The 21,258-nt window shown below is 51.7% G+C and overlaps 1 protein-coding gene across 1 annotated transcript in view; it reads left to right on the top strand.

Moving 5' to 3' along the window:
* Nucleotides 1-21,258, top strand: part of VWF (von Willebrand factor) — a 128,449-nt gene that overhangs the window by 63,404 nt on the left and 43,787 nt on the right. Inside the window, exons 19-28 of the mRNA XM_061124740.1 lie at nucleotides 3,453-3,556; nucleotides 4,614-4,752; nucleotides 7,982-8,116; nucleotides 9,429-9,575; nucleotides 12,825-12,965; nucleotides 13,100-13,213; nucleotides 14,802-14,958; nucleotides 15,734-15,892; nucleotides 16,551-16,686; nucleotides 18,639-20,023. Of these exons, the coding sequence (XP_060980723.1) occupies nucleotides 3,453-3,556; nucleotides 4,614-4,752; nucleotides 7,982-8,116; nucleotides 9,429-9,575; nucleotides 12,825-12,965; nucleotides 13,100-13,213; nucleotides 14,802-14,958; nucleotides 15,734-15,892; nucleotides 16,551-16,686; nucleotides 18,639-20,023 (2,617 nt within the window). The remainder of the gene's footprint in view (nucleotides 1-3,452; nucleotides 3,557-4,613; nucleotides 4,753-7,981; nucleotides 8,117-9,428; nucleotides 9,576-12,824; nucleotides 12,966-13,099; nucleotides 13,214-14,801; nucleotides 14,959-15,733; nucleotides 15,893-16,550; nucleotides 16,687-18,638; nucleotides 20,024-21,258) is intronic.

Raw genomic sequence — 21,258 nt, 5'->3', positions numbered from 1 at the left:
GACACAGAACCATTCAAGATACACAACTGTGTAGTGGAAATCCTGGTCTCCTGACTCCCAGCCCCAGGTGTTGTACCACTGTCCGTGAGATGCTCACTTAGCTCTGAGGTCTTGTGGTCACATCTTCCAAACTGGTACCCAGCTCTGCGGGCATCAGGGAACCTCTTGGCAGAGGGGAAGTGTGTTCACCCCTCTGGTGCGTTGAGGCCCAGTTTTCTCGCTGGCCCACTGGGAAGCCTGAAGATACTTTGCTGCTGTTTTTATTTGGTTTTGTTTTAAATTAATTTTTATTGGCGTGTTTGGACTTACAATGTGGTGTTAATCAGTTATATATGTGTGCACTCTTATTTATCTTTATTTTTTTTGCACTCTTTTTTAGATTCTTTTCCCATATAGCTCATTCGAGAGTATTGAGTAGAGTTCTCTGTGCTGTATAGTAGGTTCTTATTAGTTATCAATTTTATGTTTAGTCGTGTGTATATGTCAATCCCAATCTCCTGATTTATTTCTTCTCTCCCTTTCCCTCTTGGTTGATGCTGCTTCTTGAAAGCTAGAGCTTGGGCTCAGGGGCCCATCCACAGAGAGCCTCACAGGAGGGCATTGTAAATCCTATGAAATGTAATCCTAAAAGCTTCCAGAAAGCCCTCCTGTCTCAAAGATATCTCCTATACTTCCTATGGTTTGTCACCTCATCAGGTTTACTAAATTATGATAAGTATGAAGTTAGTTTGATTAACAAAAAAGAACTTTAAAAAAGCTTCTCTTATAAATCCTCATAGGAAGTCATTCACACTTCAGTGAGAGTTAGTTCATCAGATTCTTTCCTGGTAGCAAACATGCATTGAGCTGGAAATATTAGCAGGGAGGACATAGCACAGTTGGAAGGCAAAAAAAAAAAAAAAAAAGGTTTTGGAGAATGGGTCAGTGTGGAGGGGTGAAGATGGGGTTTTTTTCAGAGAAAAGTGACAAAACCAATTTTTTTCTACTTCATAATTTTTCTTGCGGCCGATTGAAACCCAGGACCAAGTTCTCAGCACAAACCTTTCTTGCTCAAGATGTCATGAGTTGATGAACAAATGTGACTACTATTTCTGCCTGTTCTCTTCTGAAGTCCTTGAAGGACAGTCATCACCTTTATTGTATCATCCTTCTCGTGTCCCAAAGGGGCAGATGCTAGGCAGGGATGGTTCTTTTTAAACATGTCCAAGAGACTGACTTGCACAAAATTCACTTGGGGGCTGCAGTGCTGACCCACCCGTCATATCTATATTCCGCCCATCTCCTGCATTGTGCCTTTATCTTTCTATCTCTGTGGATTTTTTTTTAATGCTTTAGGACTCTGGGTGATTCAGCTGGGCTGGTGGCGTTAAAGTTGAGAGCCTCCTGATGGGAAACCGTGCCTCACATATACATAGGCACACACATATATATACACACATACACACAGAAGTACACATGCATATAGACACACTTACATGTATAAACATACACAGGCACCCACACATACACACACAGAGGCAAGTACACACATATACACACGTATACACATATGCACACATACACACAGGCACACACACATATATAGGCACATACCTATACACACACATGCACCTACCCACACATACACATAGGTATGAACACATATACATACACACATACATACAGGCACACACCCATACACACACATGCACCTACCCACACATACACATAGGTATGCACACATATACACACACACACAGGCACACACAAATATAGATGCACACACAGGCACACACACATATAGACACATATGTACACTCACGTATATTAACACACATGCATGCACTCACACACGTACACACATGCACCCCCACATGCATGCACACACAGAGACACACAAGCATACACACATATATAGGCACACACAGGCACATAGCCATACACACACATGTGCCTACCCACACAAACACATAGGCACACACATATACACACAGGCACACGCAAATATAGACACATCGGCACTCACATGTATCAACACACACACACACCCACATACACACAGGCACACACCCACATACACACATGTGCCCACACCTACACACAGGCACTCACACACACAAATACACACGTGCATACACAAGGCACACACACATACACACATGCACACAAATGCATGCATATATACAAGCATGTGCATACAAACACACATACATGCATGCACATATATACATATTCACACACCTGATTTCAGTCTATGATCCCTGACATGAAAGCCCTATGCTCAGCCCAAAACCACCCTGTCTCAGGGCTCAAAGCCCAGGGGTTCCAGGCTTGTCTGTGGAGCAGTGGGGTCATGTGGATGCTGAGGCACCCAGACCAGAAGCTTCTCACCCTTGGGTGGCTTTGGAACCAGAGTGCTGTGGGTCCTTCTCCCAGGGTCATGCAGAGCGGGCGTCCAGGGCGGCCTCCTGGGCCGGGATGGAAGCAGATCCCCGTGTGGGGTCAGAAGAGCTCAGCCCGCTCTTCCTGAACCCACCGGGGCCAGTGGCTCTTCTCAGTTCTCCCCGCCCCCTCGGCGGCATCCGTGAGGAGTCTAACTTGTCACGTGGTAACTCCTCAGCTGGTGGAGGGCGGGGGGGTGGGGGGGAGGGCAGGTGTGTCAGACCCTCAGGAGGGGACTCGTGGGACTTGAAATCCCCCAGCCTCTGCTTCTGGTCCATCCCTGCCTGTGGCCAGTATTTCGCTCTCACCTCCAGGACATTATATACATTGTTAACTAATTACTTCATTTCAATAAATCGATTGTCCAGTTTCTTCAATTATAGAACATAATAAATGCTCAATGAAGGACAATCAGAAAAAAATTTTAAAACCACAAAAAGAAAATTAAACTCCCTTATCCCAGACCCTCAGAGGCAACTTCTAAATTCCCTTCCGTACAGTTTTTGAAGTGTATATGTATATTTTTTCATAATTGAGACTATATGTATATAGTTTTTTATCTCTTGTTTTAAAAATTAACAGAATAAGTAGTTCTCAAAACTTTTAAGATTTTAATATTTTCATTGGACAACATCACCTGGAGATTCCTCAATGGGCTTAATCATTTTCGTATTGTTGAACACTTAATTGCTCCCACTTTTTTTGGAGTGATAAATAATTGCACATTAATCTTTGCCCATAACTCTGTTACCTTTGGAGAAATCCCCTGGAAGAATTACTGGGTCTAAGGAGATGCTTGTGTCAGGGGCTTGTGACATGTGTTACTGGAGTCTCCACTGGGTCCCAGGGCTCCTGCCCGCAATAGTGTGTGAGGGCAGAGAGGGTCGGAGTGTCGCCAGCTGAGCCAGGAGGACCAGTGTGGATGAGAGCTGGGTCTCCAGCCCCGGTCTGGGCCTGGGCTCCCCCGCTTGCCTCTAGCCAAGGCTGTTCACTCACTGCAGCCCCAAGACTTTCCATTCTCTTTCCCTCAGGTTCGGCATGAGAACAGGTGTGTGGCCCTGGAAAGGTGCCCCTGCTTCCACCAGGGCAGAGAGTATGCCCCTGGAGACAGGGTGAAGGTCGACTGCAATAGCTGGTGAGGCTGGGAGCGGTTCCGGGGGCGCTGGGGGCGGGCGGGGGAGGGGTTTGGTCACTCGCCCGCTCCCCACCCGTGGGAACGTGACTGCTCCTCTCCTTTTCCCTCTGCCTCTGTTTCTCCATCTGTCAAATGGGAGAATCTTTTTCATCCCCTGGGCTCGCCCTGGACGGATGCTCTCTGGAAAGCAGTGTTTCCCTGCAGGGAGTGGGGCCTGGGAAAGATAAGGGCCGTATTCATCACTGCACGTGCGACCAAACCGCCCTAGGGCACCAGGTCGGGGTCCTTCTGTGGCCTTATCCTGGTCCCCCTCCCCCAGGCATATTTCAAGGGTGTCTGCCTGGAAAGGGACCGTCCTTCACCCAGCCCCTGACTCTGCTCATCACCCCGCCTGTCTTTGGGGCCATGCAGAGCTTTAGGGATGGGCCAAGGGGCCAGGCGGGAAGGGGCTCACTGTCTGGGGCTGGAGGTCTGAGCGCCCCACCGCTGACCCCCAGAGCAGGCTTCCTGATGTTGTTTCTGGTACCAGCTGGGGAGTCGGGGGTGTGGGCAGCGGGCAAGTCCCTGTGGGTTTATACACATTGCTGCCCAGTCAGACCCAGAAGTTCACGGCTGGTCACCATTTCTCTGACTCAGAACTTGCCTATTCTTCTGTCCTGTGTGTTCCCTTAGCCTCAGAGGGGCTTTTGGCCTCGGGGTCTGTTCTGTAGAGACCCAGTGGCCCTTCCCAGGTAATGTCCCGGGAGACTGGGCTTCAGCACGTTCGGAGCAGGTGGTGACAGTGTCCCTGGGTCACCTCGGACAACTGGGGCTCTTCTTTGCCTGTTTCCCCCTTGTGATGAGAGGGTAGCGTGGCTTCCCTGTCCTTCTGGGCCTGGTGCTCTAACAACATGTGGGTTCATGACTGCAGAGCCCCGTGAGGTCCGAGCCTCAAGCCACGAAGCCCCCCACCACTTCCCGAGGCCTCCTGGGGGTAGGTGGTGTCCTGGCTGCCCTGATGCTGGACCTGCCCCCATATCCAAGGGCCTCACCCTCACTCACCGTCTTCTGCCCCCAGCGTCTGTCAAGACCGGAAGTGGAACTGTACGGACCACGTGTGTGACGCTAGGTGCTCCGCCCTGGGCCTGGCTCACTACTTCACCTTTGATGGGCTCAAGTACCTGTTCCCAGGGGAGTGCCAGTACGTCCTGGTGCAGGTGAGAGCCGGGGAGTGGGGAGGGGGCCCCCAGGCTAGAGCTGCTAGTGGAAACAGCTCTGGGGGCTGGTTTCTAAGGGAGTGATTTCCCAGTCCCTGGAGAGGCGGGGCCTCGAGACCCTGGTGACTGCTGACTTGCCCCAACTCCCTGGACGCCTCCAGGGATGGACAGAAACTCATTGGTCAACCAGCCTTGGTGTGGAGCAGGCTCCCATCACCCCGATTCCAGCACAGGGGGATGAGAGAAGGGCTTCTTTCCTCCTGGCAGACACAGCTTGGTCAGGGGACCAACCATGGCGAGTGGAGTCGGGGCTGGATTTTGGCCCCGGCACCCTCTCTGCCAGCATCCTTGTACGGTGGACAGCCCGCAGGGGATGGTGGAAATGACCCCTGGAGTTTCCTTCCCTTCCTGTGATTCTGTTCCATCATATCTATTCTGTTCTGTTCTTTTCTACAACGTGTCTCCTACATAACGAAAGAGTTCTATTCTGAGAGTGCGTTCATAAGTCCAGTTTGTTCACAAATCCACCTACGTTAGCCTAGGTACCCAACTAACACAGTTGTCTATATTTTGTACTGTACTGTAACAGGTTTATAATACTTTTTATACAGATACTACATGAAAAAACAAATACAAAAGTAAAGAAAACATTTTTAATCTGACACTGCAGTACCTCGAAAAGTACAATAGTACTTTACAAAAGTACAATAGTACAAAAGTATATATAACAGCACAATAGCTGGCACACAGGGGCTGGCATCGAGTGACCAGGCAAGAAGAGTTAGTGACTGGAGGTGGGAGAGGAGGGGGGAGATGGTGGAGCTGAAGGATCATTAGCAATGGGAGACGGAGGGCAAGCTGCCCCGTTCACTCACGCCTGATGTTGATGGTTCCTTGCTAGGACACAAGTTGCACGTTTGCATCTTTGAAAGTTCGAAACTTGAAGGTTCATATGTAGGGGGCTCCTCTTCTTTTCTATTGTATTCTATCTTGTCGTATCCTGTTCTATCCTAGTCACCATTGTCATTTCCAACCTAGTGCAGCTCAGAGAGGGGAGGGGGTGTGGGATAGAGCAGGTCCTACTGCCCACAGGGTGGGAAGCAGCCCTGGGGGTCCTAGCTGTGGACTGAGGGCCGCTCGGCCCCCTCTCCCGCCGGGTGGACTCCTGGGCGTTTCTCTTGCTGGTTGACACCGATTGTGGATGAGCAAGGAGGGCTGGGCTCTTTATTCATGACAACGAGAAGGCTGGACTCTGCAGGTCTGTTCATCTCCACTCTCCCGAGTGGGAGGAGGGGCTCGGTGTGGTCTGGAGGGAGGACCACAGACCCACAGGAGCCTCAGCCCCAGAGACAACTGCAGGGAGTCGAGCATTGAGGGAGACAGAGGATGACACTTGCCTGGCGTGGGGGGAATGAGCCCCCTGATTCTGTCCCCCACCCCAGATTGGCCCCAGAGAGGCGGGTGGCATGCTGGCAGACGGGCATGCACCCCATGAAACGGTTTTACCCACACCCAGGTGCCCTCTGGGGCTTCCCCGCAGGTCGAATGTGGAAGCCCATCTTTGTCACCTGTTGCCTTCCAGCCTCGGTAGCAAAAGAAGGGGTGACCCCAGCTCTGGAGCTCCACCCTCAGTCAGGTTCAGATCTGGGCACCCAGAAAGCATGACAGTTCAGTGCAGTGAGAGGAGCTGGTCAGACCCCCTGCCCTGGCTCTGCCTGCCCAGTGAAGCTGCCCAGGTGGGCAGTCGTGCCCCCAGGGGGCTGTGCCCCTCGGGGGGCCACTCGTCCAGCCCCACAGCCAGTGCTGATGGCCCCTCGATGCTCTTCCTGGATCCCCTCCCTGTCCCCCCTTCCTCCTTTGGGAGGTGTTCTCAGGACTAAACTCTCTGCTTCAGAAAAATCTCCGCTGGTGATGCAGCGCTTCTACCTTTGTTCCCTCTTACAACTTTCACAATCCCATTAACCCAACACTAACCCGTTTAACCCAGAAATCCCACGAACCCAACACAAACGCATTAACCTGACAACCCCATTAGCCTGAGACAAACCCGTTTAACCTGAGTCCCATTAGGTTGGCTAGTTCCATCTTACAGAGGGGCACGTCCTATGTGTGGTATGTATGTATGTGTGTGTGTCAGTGTATGTGTCTATGTATGTGCAGAGCGTATATTGCATGTGTTATCTATGTACATGCATGTGAGTGTATGTGTGTATATGCATGTGTCTGTATATGTGTTTGTATGCATATGTGTGCACTTGTGTGTATATGCATGTGTGCGGCTGTGTATGAACGTGTACTTTGTGTGTTATGTATGTGCGTATATGTGTATTTGTGTGTATATGAATGTGTGCCTATATGTGTGTATGTGTGCATGTGTATATATATGCATGTGTGAATGTGTGAAAGTGTGTATTGTATGTATATGTGTGTCTTTGTGTGTTTATGAATGTGTGTCTGTTTATGTATATGTGCATGTCTGTGTGTATATGTGCAAGTGTGTATTGTATGTGTGTGCTGCATGTACATGTATGTGTGTGTGCTCATGTGTGTGTGTGGGGGGGTCAGAGAGGTAAGTGACCTACTCAACATTATCCCAGACATGGCAGAAGCAAGCCCACACCTAGCTTTTCTCAGTTGAGTGGTTTTCCCCATCACACCGCAGCAACAGCCATGATGGGAGGTGTTTGCCAGAAGCGTGTCCCTTTCTGCTTCTTTTCTGTGCAGACCCCAGCGAGGACCAGTGCCCACTCAGCCTCTGTTCCCTTCTAGAGGTAGCAGCTCAGCTGGTGTTGCTGGGTCTGGCGGTCTTTGGTTACAGTCCTGGCCAGCCACCCAGGGGACTCCACTGGAGCTTGGACCTACCAAGTGTCACATGCCTGATAGCGCGGGTCCCTGGCTGAGGCTGGCCCAGCAGGCTCCCGGAGGGGGCGGGGAGCAGCAGGCTGATGTGTCCACTCTCCCGCTCTGCCTCCCTTCTTCCTCCCTCCTGCCCCTCAGCCCTTCTCCTTGCCTGACTGTAGGCACTTGGCTCGTGGGTGATGGCTGAGGATGGCACACCTGTGAGTGTCGTCTGGCTATGAACACACAAGCACACACACACATGCATGTGGTCATGGCAGCCTCCTGTAACACTCCCTCCAAAGGCCTGGGAGGACTGGCCACTGGTCTGCCGGTCTGGGGAGGGGTGGAAGGATCGTGTTTCTCTCCTGACACCCACTCCTTTCCCCAGGACCACTGCGGTAGTAACCCTGGGACCTTCCGGGTCCTGGTGGGGAATGAGGGGTGCAGCGTCCCCTCCCTGAAGTGCAGGAAGCGCATCACCATCCTGGTGGAAGGAGGAGAGATCGAGCTGTTTGACGGGGAGGTGAGTGTGGGCAGGTCCCCCCACCCTCAGTGCCCCTGTCAGCTAATGGGGAGCAGTGCCCAGCATTCATTCAGGACATGTGCGGTGGAGCACGATGCTGCTGGTGGAGAGACCTCACCACGTCCTGCGAGGGGGGCAGGTGCAGATGGTGATGGATTTTAGTAAAAGAAAGTGCGGGCATGTGTGGAGGAGGGTGTGTAACTGTATCTGCACCAGTGTAGAAAGAGCCAGGCTGACTCTGGGCGGAGTGGAGGGCGGGAGGACTTTCATATGGGAATACATGCATACACACACCTGTGTTATATGCCCACAGTCTTGTTATTACAATACACATGTAAACACGTGTATATAGACATGCATTATACACATACAAGCACACACGCTAGTGTACACACATATACATATATATTATATACCACAGTTATATGAATTATATATATACACACATGTACACACATATATACGTATATATATTCTATACACACATGCATATGTATTATGTACCCATAGCTATATGTATCATATACACACATGTACACATATGTATTATATAAATATATATTACATGCACATGTATACACACATACATACATAGCTGCATGTATTATATATACAAATGTATACACATGTTTACATGCATGTATACATATATTGTATACCCACAGTTATATGTATTATACATGCAAATGTATGCAACACATATAAATATATACACAAATGTATTATACACACATGCGCATATATATTATATATACAAATGTATACACAATGTATATACACACATACATACAAATGTATACACATATATACATATATACACATATTGTATCCCACACATGTATATGATGTGTACAAATGTATGCACATATACATACACACCCACATTTATATATAATATATACAAATGTTTGCACATATATATACACATACATTATACATGTAATTGTGTTATACACACATATATATTAAGTCCCACATTTATATGTATTATATATACAAATGAATACACATATATACATGCATTATTCATACAAATATACATACACACATATATAAGCATACATTATATATATATATACACATATATATACAGGTATATACACATATATTGAAGAAGGAAATGTCAACCCACTCCAGCATTCTTGCCTGGAGAATCCCAGGGACAGAGGAGCCTGTTGGGCTGCCGTCTATGGGGTCGCACAGAGTCGGACATGACTGAAGCGACTTAGCAGCAGCAGCATACACATATACAAGTGTACATTATATATATACACATGTATACTGTCCCTTACTGTCCTGGTCTCTCGCTCAGGTGAACGTGAAGAAGCCCATGAAGGATGAGACGCACTTCGAGGTGGTGGAGTCCGGCCGGTACATCACTCTGCTGCTGGGCAAGTCCCTCTCTGTGGTCTGGGATGGGCACCTGGCAGTCTCCGTGTTCCTGAAGCGGACGTACCAGGTGGGTGGTCTTTCTCCACTTCCTCTCTCTTCTGTCTGCTTGCATCTTCAGCTCCCCAAGCAGCGTCTGGGATCCTCAATCCACAGTCTCAGGGGGACTCAGCCTCCTCCCGACACAAATAAGACTCAAGGATTAGAGTTTGCCTCGGCTGTTTCCGAGACAGTTGCCCATGGCAGGATGAGGGTCCTGGACCCTGCAAACAGTCCCTTGACTGGCAGTAGGTATTCTGAAGGTTTCCTAACCTAAGGAGCAAATCCCATCACGCACAATGTGACTATAACACCCCAGAACATTCTGGGTGTGCCTCCCATGGAGCCCAGGCCAGCACCTGCTGAGGGCTGTGGTGAGACAGCTCATCACCTACTTGGGGGAAAGCTTGTGGTATCTGTCCAGGTCTTGACAGTTTGCTGGGACTTCATTTCCTCCACGCATGTATGTGATGAGTGCTCTGTCTGCCCTGGTGGCAGGACCCACTTTCCCAGCATTCTTATGGCTCATTCTCAGCTCGTACCCAAGTGAGGCTGCTCCTTGGGACCTCATGCCGTTTCTGGAGAGCATCAGCAATGCACTCATTCCATTATTCAACAGATGCTTACTAAACTCCTGTTATATGTCAAGCACTGTTCTAGGCACTCTGGGTACGGGGGGGAAATAACTTACTATTTATACAGTGAGGGGGAATCTGTCCTTGACTTTTCTAGCTTCAGGAGACTGCCTGCATCCCTTGGCTGTGGTCCCATCCTCCATCTTCAAGCCAACAGCATAGCATCGTCTGCTCTCTCTGTTTCCCTCTGTCACATCGCTGTTCTCATTCTGACTTCTCCTGCACACCATATGGGACCCAGTGATTACCCTGAGCTCACCCAGATGACCCAGGGCAATCTTCCTGTCTCAAGATCTTTGACCTAACACACCTGCAAAGTTCCCTTAGCCGTGTATGGTGACATACTCCTGGTTCTGGGGATTAGGACGTGGACATCTTTGGGGCCGGGTATCGTTTTGCCTACCACAACCCTGCCTCCTTGCTTAATCGCTCAGTTGTGTCTGACTCTTTGTGACCTCATGGACTGCAACCTACCAGGCTCATCTGTCCATGGGATTCTCCAGGCAAGAATATTGGAGTGGGTTGCCATGCCCTCCTCCAGGGGATCTTCCTGACCCAGGGATCGAACCCGCATCTCCTGCACTGCAGGCAGATTCCTTACTCTCTGAGCCATCGGGGAAACCTGATGGAGGTCATATTCTAGTGGGGATATTATGTGTTTAATTTTTTAAAGATTATATATATATTTAGAAAAATATATTTTATTTTTTTATTTGGCTGCTCCGAGTCTTAGTTGCAGCGTGCAGGCTCTTTAGTTGCAGCATGTAAACTCTTAGTTGCAGCATGTGGGATCTAGTTCCCTGACCAAGGAACAAACCCAGGCCCCCTGCACTGGGAGCATGGAGTCTTAGCCACTGGACCACCAGGGAAGTCCCTATTATATGTCTTTTTAAAAAAAATTATTTATTTATTTGGCTGTGTTGGATATTAGTCATGTTATGTGATATCTTCCATTGCAGAGCAGGGACTCTCTAGTGGTGTTTGGGTTCAGTTGCTCTGTGGTATGTGGGATGTTAACTCCCCAACCAGGGATTGAACCCACATCCTTTTGTGTTGCAAGACTGATTCTAAACCACTGGGCCACTAAGTATTTTAGATTGGTTGGTCTGATGAGACTTGTCTCAGAAAGCGTGAGTAGAGTCTTTGGGGAAGAGGGAAGGGAGTCATGTAAATATCCTGACTCAAGAGTTTAGGCAGATGGCACAGCAGATGCCAAGGCCCTGAGGTGGACGGTGTTTGTTTTGAACAAGCAGACCAGGGTGGCTAGAGAGGAGGGGCTTGGGGTGATTGGTGGTCAATAAGGACAGGGACCAGGCAGGGGCCATATACAGGGGCTATTAGGCCACGAAAATATCTTTGTCCTTTTGTCCACCTGTGAGAACATTTTTCTTATATATTTCCTAGCAAAACAGAATAAGTCACCTCTCTTTGTCTCAAGGCAGGGCTTCAAAAAGGTTCTAAAAGCATCACCTTTTCTTTTCCAGGCAGATTTTGTCCATTAAAAAAAAAAAAATTGGCCACACTTCATGGCTTATGAGACCTTAGTTCCCTGACCAGGGATCGAACCTGCACCCCCTGCATTGGAAGGCAGAGTCTTAACCACTGGACCTCTGGAGAAGCCCTTGTCCGGTGGTTCTTACGTGATGGTTTCCATTTATTCACTCATTAGTTGGTCAGGATTTGTTGTATACTGCACCCCCTGATAGGTGAACATGGAGACAAGTAAGATATTATGTCAGCCCTGGTAGCATTTAGTATACAGCAGAATCCTGGCCTTCCCTGGTGGCTCAGATGGTAAAGAATCTGCCTGTAATGCAGGAGACATGGGTTAGATCCCTGGGTTGGGAAGATCCACTGGAGAAGAAAATGGCAACCCACTCCAGTATTCTTGCCTGGAGAATTGCATGGACAGAGGAACCTGGTGGGCTGTAGCCCATGGGGTTACAAAGAGTCGGATACGACCGAGTGACTAACACACACAGAATCCTGGCTAGCCTGCTCTGAACAGGCTGCAGTTGTCCAGGGAAGGCAAGCACCTGTCCACAGTCAAGCGGGACTAGAGGGCTCCTTCCTCAGACCTCTCACACGTTCACTGATGTAATGTTGAACCAGCTTCTCTTCTGCTCAGACCCTTACTGGGGCGGCTGATGGTTTATACTGCAGGGATCAGGACACAAGCTGCTTAACTGGCCCTCCAAGGGACCTGGATGGGCTGCTTCTCTCTGTGAATAATCTTGGTTTCCTTAACCTTAACATGGGGTCATTTATGTTCATACTGAGAAGGGGGAGACAGAGGATGAGATGGTTGGATGGCACCACTGACTCAATGGACATGAGTTTGAGCAAATTCAGGGAGATGGTGAAGGATGGTTGTGCTGCGATCCATGGGTTCGCAGAGTCGGACGTGACTGAGTGATTGAACAGTCACAGCATGGGGGTCAGTGCAGAAGCAGGCCAAAGGCCTTGGCAGGGTCGAGGCTTTGCTGACCACCCTGGTCTCCCTCTGGGCTGCCCTCCCATCCCCTTCCCTCCTCCTTTTCCTCAGGCGAGTCTGCCTCCCCTGCTGCCCGGAACCCTCCTCCTCCTGACTCAGCCAGTTTGCTCCGAGGTTTGCAAAGCTCACGCTACCCCAACTTGTCCCCCAGGAGCGGGTATGCGGCCTGTGTGGGAATTTTGATGGCGTCCAGAACAATGACCTCACCAGCAGCAGCCTCCAAGTGGAGGAAGACCCCGTGGACTTTGGGAATTCCTGGAAAGTGAGCCCGCAGTGCGCCGACACCCAGAAAGTAGGTCGGGGTCCCCCCTGCTGTGTGAAGTGGGTGGTGTGGCCTGCAGGGGGCGGGCTCGGGGAGAGGGCCTCTTGGGTGCTTCCCGATTGACTGTTCTGGGTCCACCTGCGTTCTCCCTCTTGGTTCCCCAGGTGCCGCTGGACTCGGCCCCTGCCACCTGCCACGACAACGTCATGAAGCAGACCATGGTGGATTCCTCCTGCAGGGTCCTCACTAGTGATGTTTTCCGGGAGTGCAACAGGCTGGTGAGGGTGGCGGGGGGCCTGGGGGGCAGGCACTTCCAACCGTGGATGCTTCCAGGAGCTTTAGAAATGATCTGTAGCTGTTCACCTCTCGTGGCTTCAGTCTGAGAAACAGAAAGAATAATCCATGGCTTACAGGAAAGCAATACTTGGCAAAGCCTTTTTCTTCTGTGCAATGCTTGGCTCTCTGTGCATCCTGCCAGAGCTGCTCTTCTGGCCTCTGTCTTGGGGTTTGTCTCCCACAGGTTACCTTATCTCTAACTTCAGAATGGGGGGGTTCCCTTCTCCTGCCCCTGCCATGTCTCTGGCCCCAGGCGTTCCATCTCTGCCCTGGGCTCTCAGGTCTTGTCTCACAGAAACTCTTCTGGTCTTACAGCCAGATTAAAAAAAATTTTTTTGGCTCTTCTGCATGGCATGTGGGATCTTAGTTCCCCGACCAGGGATCGAACCCGTGCCCCCTGCATTGGGAGTGCAGAATCCCAACTACTGGACCACCAGGGAAGTCCTCTTAAAGCCAGATTTTGAGCCTGCATTTTATGGCTTCTTTTGATGTCTTTATCTCACGTGGTGATGAGGAATTTCTTCGAACAAGGTTCAGTGCAGTGTCCTCTCTGTCTTTCTCTGAATGTATATGTGCGCACATGTGTGTCTGTGGGTACGTGTGTGTCTGTGTATGTATGGACACGTGTACGGGCAGTCACAGCCAGGTGCATAGGCCTGTTGCTCCATGGTGTCTCCCTCGTGGGAGTGGCTGAGCACCTGTGTTTCATCTCTTCCTGTCCAGCCAGTGATTTTTAGTCCCACAGGACCTGGAAGGATAGGTAGGATCCCCTGGTTTGGTGGAGACCCCAGGCACCTGAGCAGGAAGTGGGGAAACAGTGAGAGGGTCAAAGAAACCAAGGCTTTTGGGCCCAGTGACCTGTTTAATGTCTGGATTCATTCCAACCACTACTCCCCCAAACAAGACTGGTGTGTGGGGGTCAGGTGTTGGGCAGATGAAGGCGGGAGGTGGTTACTGAGCTTGAATGTGGACAGCAGGTGGACTTTCCCTTGGGTAGGTTTGGGGTCGGAGTCCAGGAACACTGGGCCAACCGAGGTCCAGCACATCAGCCTATAGCATCTTAGCAGGGCAGTATGGGTGGTCCTGATGGGTTTTCGGTTTTCTTGGTCTCTCTGCTGAGTGAAGGCCAGGAAAGTGTGTGTGTGTGTGTGTGTGTGTGTGTGAGTGTTGTGTTTATGTAAAGCACCCAGACTCCTGTGAGGTTGGGAGTGGGTTATGGGGATGGATGGTGGCTCAGCAGGTGCCTGGAACAGATGGATTGTGAAAGGAATGTTCTTCTGAAAAATTCTCAGGCACATCTCATCTATGAGAGTCTGGCAAGCCTGTCTTTCCCCCCCTTTTCTGGAATCCAAGTGAGGACATAGGATTTCTGCCTTTTTACCCACCCCATCCTGGGCACTGTGGCCTCACATCTCTCCTTCTGCCCTGGAGCCTCTGTCCCTATTCTGATCAATGGCACATTCCCGCCTGGCCAAGGCCAGAGTCCCCAGGTGCAGCCCTGGGTCATGGCCCCCCGCGCCTCCCTTGCAGGTGAACCCTGAGCCGTACCTGGATGTTTGCATCTACGACACCTGCTCCTGCGAGTCCATCGGGGACTGTGCCTGCTTCTGTGACACCATCGCCGCCTACGCCCACGTGTGTGCCCAGCACGGCGAGGTGGTGGCCTGGAGGACAGCCACACTCTGCCGTGAGTCCTGTGGTCCCTCACGATCCTGGCCGCGCCCCCTCCCCTCACACATCTAGACCCTGAGACCCTGGGGGTGGACACCTCGGTGGGGGAGAAAGACCCATGTGAGGGTGACGGCCGAGGTGGAGGGGTCAGGACACAGGTGTGCATGAGGAGGGTCAGGATTGAATAGAGCAACAGGGAGAGCCTCGTCTAGAGAAATTCTGGGAGAAGGAGAAGAGGGAGCAGTGAGGAAGAGAAGAAAGAGGTCAGCATGTCTGTAATTAGACTCGATCATCTTTACCATCGCAAGCGCTTCCCAGGTGGCTCTGATAAAGAATCCTCCTGCAGTGCAGAATACCTAGATTTAATCCCTGGGTCGGGATGCTCCCCTGGAGAAGGGAATGACAACCCACTCCAGTCTTCTTGCCTGGAGAATCCCATGGACAAAGAAGCCTGGCGGGCTATGGTCCATGGGGTCGCAAGAGTCGGACTCGACTGACCCACTAAGCACATTTCACACCATCGTGATCAAGCAGCTCAGATACTTATGTTACGTCTTCCTTCCTGTGTTGAGCGACTGAACATTTTTAAAAGGAAAACAGAACCACTGGGTTCCTGGTTGGGGGGCCTCTCAAAGCCCAGATGATCTGATGTGGGTGACTGTGTATTTCCCCAGCACCATCGTCTCCTCCCCGGGGCCGTCACCCCCACGGGTCTCCCGCTATCTGTCCGGGGCTGCATGGGGTTGCCCGGGGCCTTGATAACCGTCCTGCCCGTTTGGGGGTCTGCACAGCCCAGAACTGTGAGGAGCGGAACCTGAAGGAGAGCGGGTACCAATGCGAGTGGCGCTACAACAGCTGTGCTCCCGCCTGTCCGGTCACGTGCCAGCACCCGGAGCCCCTGGCCTGCCCCGTGCCGTGCGTGGAGGGCTGCCACGCACACTGCCCGCCCGGTGAGGCCCTGGCCCCGAGTGGGGATGGCGTGGAGGGTGGGGCTAGTCCTCAGGAAAGTGCCGCCCCGTCCTGCTTCATCTCAGCCTCGCCCAAGGGCCCTTCTCCCCAGCCCCATCACCCTAGGTCCTGTTTCCATGTCCTTCCACCAAAGCCTGGCCAGCTGGGATTTTTTGCCAAACTGAGCTCCCGTGTGATGCTTCTGGGGGTCCATTGATGGGTTTATCATCTGGAGCAGCACTTTCTGATAGAACTTGCTGCAATGCCGGGAGAGTTCAACTCAGACGTGGGCTCGTTGTGTCTAAGGAATTGAATGTTCAGTTTTATTGATGTTACTTAATTTACATTCAAATGTAACCAGCCACTGGTGGTTAGTGGCTACAGCAGTGGGTAGCACAGGTTGAGAGTTATCAGATATCTTCTTTGGTGGAGGAACAAAAAGACCCCTGGTGATAAGACCTGCTTTGTCCCGGGATTTGGAGGAGGTGAGGTGGGAGAAGGAACCCCCTCTCCTAATTTTGTAGGTGAAAGGATGCTCCCTAAGTGATGTGGTGGCTCTCGGGGGAGGCAGGCAGAGCTGGGACAGGCCCTTTGGTGCCAGGAGAGTCTTCCTTGCAGGCAAGGTGGAACTTGGCTCCTAACAAGAGGCTTGTCGTGCAGGGAAAATCCTGGACGAGCTTTTGCAGACCTGCGTCAACCCCGAGGACTGCCCTGTGTGCCAGGTGGAGGGCCGGCGCTTAGCCTCCGGGAAGAAAGTGACCCTGAACCCTGGGGACCCTGAGCATTGCCAGATCTGGTAACACGGCTCCCCCAACCCCGCCCTGGGTTGTCTGAATGGTCAGTCTTACTGTCAAACCTGGGGGCCTGCTCCGAAGTGTCTATTTGGGGAAGGACATCTTGTTCTTGTTCAGTTTGCCTCTCTGTCTTTGAAGACAGACTAAATTTCTTCCCCAGGAAACACCTCTTAGGAGATTTAGGTTTTTATCCCTGCTGCTGAAGGAAGGGCCTGGCCTCTTCTTGTCCCTGGAGGTGGCATCTAGTCCGGGGACAGGCATCTATGGAAAGCAGATTTCTTGTTTCCTGGAGGTAGGGGTGCAGGTGGGGGAAAAGTGAGGTGGAGCCCCTGACCCTGCAGCAGAGCTTAGACACCTCAGGCCACTGCCAGGTTCCAGGATGAGGCTGTCATAACTGGAGCTAGACACGGGTCACTGCCCCCTACCGATTGTAGGGGCCCCCTACTGCCCCATTACCTGATTGCCTCTGGCAGCTGGCCCTGGAGAGTTGAGGAGGAGTTGGGGGGTGAGCTCTGAGCTTCCTGAAGCCCTGCTCCTAAGTTGAGAATATCTGTTCCAATGCTGATATGCTCAGCACCACTCCTTATGGGATCCTAAACTCGAGAACTTAAACTCGCTGAGGAAGAAAGGGGCCGTGGCTACGGCTGCCAGGGTCAGACTCCGAGTGCACTCATCCTGGGTGAATTTTTTAGCAAACACAGGAAAACTCAAGAGTACGTCACTCACGCTCCATTAACCAAGGATGGAGGCTCTAAATCACGTGGAGTATGAAGAAGTAGGAATCAACTTTCTTTTAAGACCCTGCCTGCCTGCTGGCTGTGCCGAGCTGTAGGGGTTCTGAGCTGCAGGCACACGGGGAGGGCAGTCACCTGGGTACACACTGCAGTTGCAAACCCGTGTGGAGAGCGGTCCTGGAGCAGACTGGGGACACCGCTGGGAGGCACTCCATAGGGTTACTCTGGGGCTCAGGCACTGCTGTCCCCTCACCCTACTGCGATGCTGAGAGCAAGTGGCCACAACGGCTGAGAGTGCCTGCAGGACAAGGTTCTAGCCTGAATGGGTCTCCACTGCAGGCAGCTTCTCCTAATGTCTGGCAGACCCTGCCACTTTCCAGAATCCTGGTGAAAGGGAGAGAAGTGACCAGGGGACCAGAAACTTGGCATGGTGGGGTGAGAAGTTGTGTGGGGGCTTGGGGCTGGGCATGGGGCATAGCCAGATCCTGGCACGTGATGGGTGTAAACCGCCTGTCCATTGTGGGAAAGAATGAATGAGTTACTGTTGTTCCCCATCTAGCATCTTGGAGACCCGAGAATACCACTCCCAGTACTTTATTCTGCCAGATAAAACTGGGATTTCAAATCTTTATTCATCTCTCCAAAATGATTTTACTCCAGTTTTCCTCTCTTTCTAAAGCCCAACATGTTAAACATGCTACAGAATTACGCAGCTTAGACTCTGTTTAATAAATACTGAAAAACATATATCTTCAGTAGAGCATTTACAAGTCCTGGTTAGTGTCAACATTACAGAGCAGTGTTTGTCTTTGGAGATATTTGGGAGAAGGCTTGGATTATAATTAAATATTTATGTTGCTAGAGGCATAGGTTGAAAATCAATCAACTTTGAATGGCTGTGTGGACTGCCGAGAAAGAAGAAAAATTCATTTTTTGGTCCTAGGTTGGGTAGAAGCTTGGTTTTCAGAGGAATCACAACTCAAGGGAAGTGTGTATGTGTATATGTGTGTGCATGTGTGTATGTGAATATTTATGCATGCATATGCGTACATGTGTGTATGTGTGTGTGTGTGTGTGTGTGTATAGGGGGCTGCTTGGGGACATACGTTAAGCATGGTGTCTCTTTCCAGTGGGCAGTAGTCCTTGGGGGCTCAGGTCCAGTGGGCTGGGAAGTGCCCAGAGCTTCTTCCTGAACCATTTTGGTCTGTCCCATCCTGCAGTCACTGTGATGGTGTCAGCCTCACTTGTGAAGCCTGCAGGGAACCAGGAGGCCTGCCCGTGCCCCCCACCGAAGGCCCGGTCAGCCCCACAACCCCATACGTGGAGGACACCCCGGAGCCGCCCCTGCACGACTTCTTCTGCAGCAAACTCTTGGACCTGGTCTTCCTGCTGGACGGCTCCTCCAAGCTGTCCGAGGCCGACTTCGAGACGCTGAAGGCGTTCGTGGTGGGCATGATGGAGCGTCTGCACATTTCCCAGAAACGCATCCGCGTGGCCGTGGTGGAGTACCACGATGGCTCCCACGCCTACCTCGCGCTGCAGGACCGGAAACGGCCGTCAGAGCTGCGGCGCATCGCCGGGCAGGTGAAGTATGCGGGTAGCGAGGTGGCTTCCACCAGTGAGGTCTTGAAGTACACGCTCTTCCAGATCTTCGGCAGGATTGACCGGCCCGAGGCCTCTCGTGTGGCCCTGCTACTTACGGCCAGCCAGGAGCCCCCCAGGCTGGCCCGGAACTTGGTCCGCTATGTCCAGGGCCTGAAGAAGAAGAAGGTTTCCGTGGTCCCGGTGGGGATCGGGCCCCACGCCAGCGTCAAGCAGATCCGCCTCATCGAGAAGCAGGCGTCCGAGAACAAAGCCTTTGTGCTAAGCGGTGTGCATGAGCTGGAGCAGCGGATGGACGAGATCGTCGGCTACCTCTGCGGCCTCGCCCCCGAGGTGCCTGCCCCGACCCCGACGCGACGTCCCCTAGCCGCACAGGTCACTGTGGCTCCTCAGCTCCTGGGTCCTTTGTCATCGGGACCCAAGAGGAGCTCCGTGGTCCTGGATGTGGCGTTCCTCCTGGAAGGCTCTGACGAGGTGGGTGAGGCCAACTTCAATAGGAGCGCGGAGTTCGTGAAGGAGGTGATCCGGCGCATGGACGTGGGCCGGGACGGCATCCACGTCACAGTGCTGCAGTACTCCTATGTGGTGACCGTGGAGCACTCCTTCAGGGAGCCGCAGTCCAAGGAGCTGGTCCTGCAGCGGCTCCGTGAAGTCCGCTACCGGGGTGGCAACCAGACGAACACGGGGCTGGCCCTGCAGTACCTGTCGGAGCACAGCTTCTCCGCCAGCCAGGGGGACCGGGAGCAGGCGCCCAACCTGGTCTACATGGTGACGGGCAGCCCGGCCTCGGACAAGATCCGGCGGATGCCCGGAGACATCCAGCTGGTGCCCATCGGCGTGGGCCCCCATGTGGATGTGCAGGAGCTGGAGAGGGTCAGCTGGCCCCAGACCCCCATCTTCATCCAGGACTTTGAGAGGCTCCCCCGAGAAGCTCCGGATCTAGTGCTGCAGCGGTGCTGCTCTGAAGATGGCCCTCACCTCCCCACCCTCATCCCTGACCCAGGTATATGGGCGCTTGGCGTGGGAGCGAGGACTTGGAGGGGGGGGTGGGGGCTGCCTTGGTGGAGATGCCATTCTCAGACTCCAGTCTGGCTTCTCTGCTCTGTTTTCTGTCACATCCCGCCTTCAGGGAGAGGCATCTGTGGTCTTTTGAGGGGGAAGGATCTTTTCTTATGGGCTTCCCCAGTGGCTCAAACGGTAAAGATTCTGCAGACCCAGGTTCGATCACTGGGTTGGGGAGATCCCCTAGAGGAGGAGCATGGCCACCCACTCCAGTATTCTTGCCTGGAGAATCCCTTGAGCAGAGATGCCTGGCAGGCTACAGTCCATAGTGTCGCAAAGAGTCAGACGCAACTGAGTGACCCAGCATGCATGCATCTGTAAGAAGTGGATAATAATAGTGCTTACTTGTAAATGCTTAGAACGATACCTAGGACATAACAAGCACTCAAAAATGGCTTATCTCCCCTGCTATTATTACTACCTTCTTAGCTGATACTAATGACTAATCCATTTCTAGTTCTTCCTTATTTATTTACTTACTCATTTCTGGCTGTGCTGGGTCTTTGTTGCTGTGCTCAGGCTTTTCTCTAGTTGTGGTGAGCGGGGGCTACTCTGTGTTGTAGTGCAAGGGCTTCTCACTGTGGTGGTTTCTCTTGTTGTGGAACACGGGCTCTAGGGCACTTGGGCTTCAGTAGTTGTGGTTCCCCAGCTCTAGAGTGCAGGCTGAACAGTTGCAATGCACGGGCTTAGCTGTTCCTCAGCATGTGGGAACTTCCCAGATGAAAGAGCGAACCTGTGTCTCCTGCATTGGCAGATGGACTCTTTACCACAGAGTCCCCGAGGAAGCCCAACCCCTAGTTCTAGAGTATCTTTATTTGGAGTGTTTGGAACCATTCCAGAATCACTAGCCTTCTTTCATTGTCTCTTGATCCTCACGCTTGTTGTCTATGCCTTTGTTTCTTGGTTTTTATTTGGGCCACCGGTTTATCTAAACTCTTGTGATCACTCAGTAATAGCTTCATCTGATCTCAGAAAGGCATTTGGGGCAGAGTTTGTTTCCTCACGGTGATCATGACCCTGATCCCAACCATCAACGTGAGCTTTAGGCCTTTGTAATAGAATCACCTTCTAGCTCCTTATGTGCCGCCTGAGACCTGCGGACACACAAGTCCACCTTCCAGGGATGGGCTGCTCTGTTTCCCTTGCCATCTGCCTGTTTTCTGCTCCAGTCTATCA

Source organism: Dama dama, chromosome 22 (assembly GCF_033118175.1).
Source record: "Dama dama isolate Ldn47 chromosome 22, ASM3311817v1, whole genome shotgun sequence".
NCBI classification, from domain to species: Eukaryota; Metazoa; Chordata; class Mammalia; order Artiodactyla; family Cervidae; genus Dama; species Dama dama.
Note: the sequence above shows the minus strand (reverse complement) of the source record. Positions and strands in the feature narration are given on the sequence as shown.